Raw genomic sequence first — 7,841 nt, 5'->3', positions numbered from 1 at the left:
CGCCTCCCGGCAGGGTCCCCGTTTCACAGAAGGAACAACTGAGGCACAGAGAGATGAAGGGTTCAGAATCAGCAGTTGGTCAGAATTAGAGTCCAATTCGAACCCAAGTCTGTCTGATGGCGGAAGCTGGCCATTTTCACCCTGTCTCTTGGAGTTCCTTTCAGACCAGTTCCGTGACCTCCCTTAAGGTTGGACTCTGTCCCTCCTCCCCTGCCCCCCCACCTCCGCCCCGGGGAATTAGGCCCTGGGAAGAGCTTTTTTTAAGGACAAAGCAAGAGTAGGAGGCAGTGAAGAGAATTGAGGCAACCGTAGGGTGGGGGCCGCATTTGACAGGCGGGAAAACTAAAGCCCGAGGTCCCCCTCTGAGGCAGAGCTGATGCTCTACTTCCCTACATCTGCCGGGCAGAACAGGAGGGTGCCCTGAGAGCCTGGGGCGGGGAGGGACGGGGGAGGAGGGAGAGTTAAATCAGGATCCTGGCGGAAGTCGGCCAAAGAGGACCACGTGACTGGGCAGGCGCCAGTGACCGATGGCTCGGGGCCAGGTTGGGGAGGGAAAGCCCAAAAGTGCCCCGGGGAGGTAGGCAGGGGGCCAAGGGAACTGACTTACATCCTCTTGCGCGAGGCCTTCTTTGGGAAGGTGGCCCGGGGGGGCGGGGCAGCAACTCCCAGGAAGTAGGGGTGGGGCTGGATGGAGTGAAGCCAGCCAGAGGAGGCTCTTTGCCGAGGACCCCAACTCCACCTCCATCATCACCCAGTGCTAGCCCTAACTCTTGAATTCCTGCATTTTCCAGGAAGATGGGGAAGGGACAATGCTTACCCCCAACTCAACTTCAACTGACTTTTCCCTCTCTTATCCTCAGGACTGTGTCTGAGGGTGGTCAGTTATTATGCCCATTTTACAGTGAGAAAGGAAGATGGCAGAGGTTCCTAAAAAGGATTTTTTTTTTTTTTTTGCGGTACGCGGGCCTCTCACTGTTGTGGCCTCTCCCGTTGCGGCGCACAGGCTCCGGACGCGCAGGCTCAGTGGCCATGGCTCACGTGCCCAGCCGCTCCGCTGCATGTGGGATCCTCCCGGACCGGGGCACGAACCCGTGTCCCCTGCATTGGCAGGCGGTCTCTCAACCACTGCCCCACCAGGGAAGCCCAAAGCTTTTTTTTTTAATATAAATTTATTTTATTTTATTTATTTATTTTTGGCTGCTTTGGGTCTTCGTTGCTGCGCGCGGGCTTTCTATAGTTATGGTGAGAGTAGGTTTGCGGGCATCAGTAGTTGTGGCACGTGGGCTCAGCAGTTGTGGCTCGTGGGCTCCAGAGCACAGGCTCAGTAGTTGTGGCGCACGGGCTTAGTTGCTCCATGGCATGTGGGATCTTCCCGGCCCAGGGCTCGAACCCATGTCTCCTGCATTGGCCGGTGGATTCTTAACCACTGCACCACCAGGGAAATCCCCCTAGAAAGGCTTCTGAGACTAACTTATCTGAGTCACACTCTGCCTTTCTGAGTCTCAGTTTCTTCATTGGGAATGTGAGAATATCGATGACTGACTCAGAATTCTCCTGAGAATTCTATGAGACTGATGTATGTGAAATGCCTTGAATACCATTGGAATTAAAAATTTGACAGCTAAAATTTACTTTTAGTGTAAACTGAGGCTCAGAGAAGGGACCTGGTTTGCCTGGGGATGGGGGCTAAGGGGCAATTTCCCTCCCCTAAATCTCCTTGCCATTGGTTAGATTCTTTCACTTGTCAAGTAATAGAATCCCAATCTAAGCCAGCTTCACCAAAGAGGAACCTATGGCTCACAGTAGCTGAGGCAAGATTGAAAGAGGAACACCATGGATCAGGGTTTGAGACTGGAACTGGAGATACAGTACTTGGAGCATTTGCTTTCTCTCATCTCTCCTTGTCTCGATTTTTCTTTACACTTCAGCTTCCTTTCCTCTGCAGAGTGATCTCCTCTACCTGGCAGGAAGCATGGTGTGAGGCAGCCCCAACTTTCCAACTGAACCCAGCAAAAGAGGAGCTACACCCAGTTTCATGTATCAGTCTCAGGGAGGGACTCCGATGGGCTCTGCTGGAATGACATGCCTATGCCTTTACCCCCAGAACTGTTGCCAGAGGAATAAGGTACTATACAGGGTAAGTGTACTGTCATGGGCAGCCACACCAAAGTCACAGGGGATGAAGATGGCTATCTTGCCCAAAGGAAATAGCAGTGCTGGGCAGGCACAGCTAACAAATCCATCCCAGCCGTGCTCCCATCAGTCAGAAAAAAAACGGCGTTAATATATTTTGGTACATATTCTTCCAGACTTTTTTTGATGTGTATACATATACACACTTCCTCCTACAGCCCCCACTTCCAGTGAGCATATTTCAAGGTACTGAAGCAAAAAGCCAAGGAAAGTCAAATATATGAAAAAAAAAAAAAGCAAAGGAAATAATCCTGTTCTCTCTTTTGTTATTAAAAAATGACAAAACAAACAAAACAAACAAACAAAAAAATGACAAAACAACTCAGACATCTCCATCAATTCTTTTATTATTATTTATTTATTTGGCTGCACCAGGTCTTAGTTGAGGCATGTGGGATCTTTAGTTGCAGCGTGCAGGATCTTTAGTTGCGGCATGCGAACTCTTAGTTACAGCATGTGGGATCTAGTTCCCTGACCAGGGATCAAACCTGGGCCCCCTGCATTGGGAGCTCAGAGTCTTAGCCACTGGACCACCAGGGAAGTCCCTCCATCAATTCTTGAATCCAACAGAAAATTAGCCATTAGATGAGTGAATGATCTTTTAAGATTAGAGAAAAGTGGAAGAAATCACAAGGAAAAGATGGACAGGTTTCTTTACAACCATAAAAACATTCTTTTTTTTAATTGAAGTATAGTTGATTTACAATGTTGTGTTAATTTCGGCTGTACAGCAAAGTGATTCACCTATACATATATATATATATGTATATGTATATATACACATTCTTTTTTATATTCTTTTCCATTACGATTTATCATAGGATACTAAATATAATTCTCTGTGCTATACAGTAGGACCTTGAGTTTATCCATTCCATTTATAATAGCTTACATCTGCTAACCCCAGCCTCCACGCCATCCCTCCCCCAACCCCCTCCCTGTTGGCAACCACAAATCTGTCCTCTATGTCTGTGAGTCTGTTTCTGCTTCGTAGATAGGTTCATTTCATGTCATATTTTATCTTATTTATTTATGTATTTTTTGGCCATGCTGCTCGGCTTGCGGGATCTTAGTTCCCCGACCAAGGATCGAACCTGAGCCGTGGCAGTGAAAGTGCCAAGTCCTAACCACTGGACCACCAGGGTGTTCCTTCTGTCATATTTTAGATTCCACACGTAAGTGATACCATATGGTTATTTGTCTTTCTCTGTCTGACTTGGTTCACTTAGTATGATAATCTCTAGTTGCACCCATGTTGCTGCAAATGGCATTATTTCATTCTTTTTTATGGCTGAGTAGTATTCCATTGTATGTAGGTACCCCATTTTCTTTATCCAGTCATCTGTAGAAGGACATTTAGGTTGTTTCCATGTCTTGGCTATTGTGAATAGTGCTGCAGTGAACATAGGGGTGCGTGTAGCTTTTTGGATATGCTCAGGAATGGGATCGCTGGATTATATGGTAGCTCTATTTTTAATTTTCTGAAGAACCTCCATTCTGTTCTCCATAGTGGCTGCACCAACTTACATTCCCACCAACAGTATAGGAGGGTTCCCTTTCCTCTACACCCTCTCCAGCATTTGTTATTTGTAGCGTTTTAATGATGGCCATTCTGACCAGTGTGGTGGTGCCTCATTGTAGTTTTGATTTGTATTTCTCTAATAATGATGTTGAGCATCTTTTCATGTGCCTCTTAGCCATTTGTATTTCTTCTTTGGAGAAATGTCTATTTAGGTCTTCTGCTCATTTTTCCATTGGGTTGTTTGTTTTTTTGTTTTTGAGTTGTATGAGCTGTTTGTATATTTTGGAAATTAAGCCCTTGTCTGCTGCATCACAAATATAACAACATTCTTAACTTCTGTTTTTGGAAACAAAGCAAAAAAAGAAAAAAATAAAAACCCTACCTTATTCCAAAATCATAACTAACAGTAAAAGGCAAACTGCAGACTGGGGAAATGTTTTACAGACACTGGGTTAATATTTCCATTATGTAAATAACATAAAATTGGTAACAGACTAAAAACCCAATAAATGGTCAAAAGAGACAGATGAAACACAATGAACATGGAACATTCTCTACCTCACAAGTAGTTAAGGAAGTACAAACTAAAAGAAGCCATTTATACCCTCTCAAATATAAAGTTTAAAAAAACTGGTAACCCCAAAAGCTGGTGTTAGTGTGAGCAATGGATACTTCTACATTTCTGGTGAGAAAATGACTTGCTAAATATCTTTCTTTTGGAAAGCAATTTGGCAGTATGCATCAAAGGCTTAAATAATGTCCAGGCCTGGGACTTCCCTGGTGGTGCAGTGGTTAAGAATCTGCCTGCCAATGTAGGGGACACGGGTTTGAGCCCCTGTCCAGGAGATCCCACATGCCTTGAAGCAACTAAGCCCATGCGCCACAGCTACTGAGCCTGTGCTCTAGAGACCACAAGCCACAACTGCTGAGCCTGCGCTCCACAACTACTGAAGCCTCCGCACCTAGAGCCCGTGCTCCACAACAAGAGAAGCCACCGCAGTGAGAAGCCTGCACACCACAACGAAGAGTAGCCCCCGCTCGCCGCAACTAGAGAAAGCCTGCACGCAGCAATGAAGACCCAATGCAGCCAAGAATAAATAAATAAATAAATTTATTAAAAAAAGAAATAATGTCCAGGCCTTTTGACCCAGGAATTTCTCTTCTCGGAATGAATTTCAGGGAAATAATCCTAAATTAGGACAAATATATATGCGCCAAGATGTTTGAAGAAATATTTTTAAAAAACATAATATTTTTAAAAAACATAAAGTACATCTACCAGATGTAATATTTCACAGCTCGTAAATTGGTGGTAATGCAACCTACTTAAAAACGGAAAAAATGCTTATAATGTTAAGCAGGTATGCAGTTTGATAACTTCAATGTAAAATGCAAACTACAAATTATTCCTAGCAGAGTGGAGAGAAACACCACAAATGTTAATGGTTAAAGAATTATCTGATTCATTTTTTTTCCCATTGATTAATTATTTATTTTTGGCTGTGTTGGGTCTTCATTGAAAAAGTGGGCTTTCTCTAGTTGCCTAGTTGCGGTGAGTAGGGGCTACTCTTTCTTGTGGTGCGTGGGCTTCTCATTGCGGTGGCTTCTCTTGTTGCAGAGCACGGGTTCTAGGCGTGCGGGCTTCAGTAGTAGTGGCTTACAGGTTCTAGAGCGCAGGCTCACTAGTTGTGGCTCATGGGCTTAGTTGCTCCACAGCATGTGGGATCTTTCCGGACCAGGGCTCGAACCCATCTCCCCTGCATTGGCAGGCGGTTTCTTAACCACTGCGCAACCAGGGAAGTCCCTCTGATTCAGTTTTGTTTCTTTCACTTCTCTCTACATGTCTGTAGTCTCCAAACATTTTTTTGTTGAGTACTATTAACTTTACAATCAAAGTCACTTAAAAAAATTATGCCAAAAGATGGTGGGTGTGTACCAATTTGGTGTTCAGTTATTTAAATTGTATTTTAACAACAACAAAGAAATAGAATGGATTTAAATGTCAAATTCATCACACCTTTTCTCTCCCTGTTAATGAAACAGTGATAGTGCATTGAAAGAGTTGGAGTCAGACAGATCTGGGTTCAAACTTCACCCCCACCCCTTACCAGCTGTGGGAACTTGGGCAAATCATTTAACAGCTCTGAGCCTCAGTTTCCTCATCTAGAGAATGACATAATCACACCAATAATCATACCTTCTTTGTAGGGTTATGTTGAGAATGAGACAACTTAGAAAATGCCTTTCACCCAGTAGGCTAGTTCCCTTGTTGTCACTTGGGTTCCTAGCACATACTTGGGACTTATTGAGTGGGTGCTCAGTAAGAAGTGAGACAGAAAAGAGTTTTTTTCTCCTTTTCTAGACATTAGCTGCCCTAGGACAGCACTTTCAATATTATTTCTCCTTCCATTCTTGAAGCCCCACAAGTTCTAGTCAAGCTCGAAATCAAGCTCAAAATTTAGGGTTTCCCCTCTTCTTCCACAGTCCCTACCCCTACTTCCTCACCCTACCAGCAGCAGCCTATCTTAAGAGGCTCAGAGGTCCCTCTAATATTTACCAGATCTCACTAATTTCTCTTGGCTAACACAGGCATATTCTGGGGCAATGATTCTTTTTTATTGGAATTTCTATATTTTATTTATTGTATTTAAACAGCAGGTTCTTATTAGTCATCCATTTTATACATATTAGTGTATACATGTCAATCCCAATCTCCCAATTCATCCCACCACCACCACCCCTGCTGCTTTCCCCACTTGGTGTCCATACGTTTGTTCTCTACATCTGTGCCTCTGTTTCTGCCCTGCAAACCGGTTCATCTATACCATTTTTCTAGGCCCCACGTATATGCGTTAATATACAATATTTGTTTTTCTCTTTCTGACTTACTTCACTCTGTATGACAGTCTCTAGATCCATCCACGTCTCTACAAATGACCAATTTCAGTCCTTTTAATGGCTGAGTAATATTCCATTGTATATGTGTACCACATTTTCTTTATCCGTTTGTCTGTCGATGGGCATTTATGTTGCTTCCATGACCTGGCTATTGTAAATAGTGCTGCAATGAACATTGGGGTGCATGTGTCTTTTCGAATGATGGTTTTCTCTGGGTATATGCCCAGTAGTGGGATTGCTGGGTCATATAGTAAGTCTATTTTTAGTTTTTTAAGCAACCTCCGTACTGTTCTCCATAGTGGCTGTATCAACTTACATTCCCACCAACAGTGCAAGAGGGTTCCCTTTTCTCCAAACCCTCTCCAGCACTTGTTGTTTGTAAATTTTCTGATGATGCCCATTCTAACTGGTGTGAGGTAATACCTCATTGTAGCTTTGATTTGCATTTCTCTAATAATTACTGATGCTGAGCAGCTTTTCTTGTGCTTCTTGGCCATCTGTATGTCTTCTTTAGTGAAATGTCTATTTAGATCTTCTGCCCATTTTTTGGATTGGGTTGTTTGTTTTTTTAATATTGAGCTGCATGAGCTGTTTATATATTTTGGAGATTAATCCTTTGTCCGTTGATTCGTTTACAAATATTTTCTCCTGTTCTGAGGGTTGTCTTTCCATGTTGTTTGTAGTTTCCTTTGCTTTGAAAAAGCTTTTAAATTTCATTAGGTCCCATTTGTTTATTTTTGTTTTTATTTCCATTTCTCTAGGAGGTGGATCAAAAAAGATCTTGCTGTGATTTATGTCAAAGAGTGTTCTTCCTATGTTTTCCTCTAAGAGTTTTAGAGTGTCCAGTCTGTTTTTTTTTTGGCTGTGTTGGGTCTTTGTTGCTGCGGGCGGCTTTCTCTAGTTGTGGCGAGCGGGGGCTTCTCTTCATTGCGGTGCGAGAGTTTCCGGTCTTAACATTTAGGTCTCTAATCCATTTTGAGTTTATTTTTGTGTATGGTGTTAGGGAGTGTTCTAATTTCATTCTTTCACATGTAGCTGTCCAGTTTTCTCAGTACCACTTATTGAAGAGACGGTCTTTCCTCCATTGTATATCCTTGCCTCCTTTGTCTTAGATTAGTTGACCATACGTGCATGGGTTTATCTCTGGGCTTTCTATCCTGTTCCATTGATCTTTATTTCTGTTTTTGTGCCAGTGCCATATTGTCTTGATTACTGTAGCTTTGTAGTA

The 7,841-nt window shown here is 43.3% G+C and overlaps 1 protein-coding gene across 1 annotated transcript in view; it reads left to right on the top strand.

Moving 5' to 3' along the window:
- OGG1 (8-oxoguanine DNA glycosylase) overlaps window positions 1–204 on the top strand; it is a 17,714-nt gene extending 17,510 nt beyond the window's left edge. The window contains exon 6 of the mRNA XM_024764635.1: window positions 14–204. Within this exon, the coding sequence (XP_024620403.1) occupies window positions 14–42 (29 nt within the window). The 3' untranslated portion in view covers window positions 43–204. The remainder of the gene's footprint in view (window positions 1–13) is intronic.
- The last annotated feature ends 7,637 nt before the right edge of the window (window positions 205–7,841 follow it).

The sequence above is a fragment of the Neophocaena asiaeorientalis genome, unplaced genomic scaffold (genome assembly GCF_003031525.2).
Source record: "Neophocaena asiaeorientalis asiaeorientalis breed wild unplaced genomic scaffold, Neophocaena_asiaeorientalis_V1.1 scaffold230, whole genome shotgun sequence".
NCBI lineage: Eukaryota > Metazoa > Chordata > Mammalia > Artiodactyla > Phocoenidae > Neophocaena > Neophocaena asiaeorientalis.
Note: the sequence above shows the minus strand (reverse complement) of the source record. Positions and strands in the feature narration are given on the sequence as shown.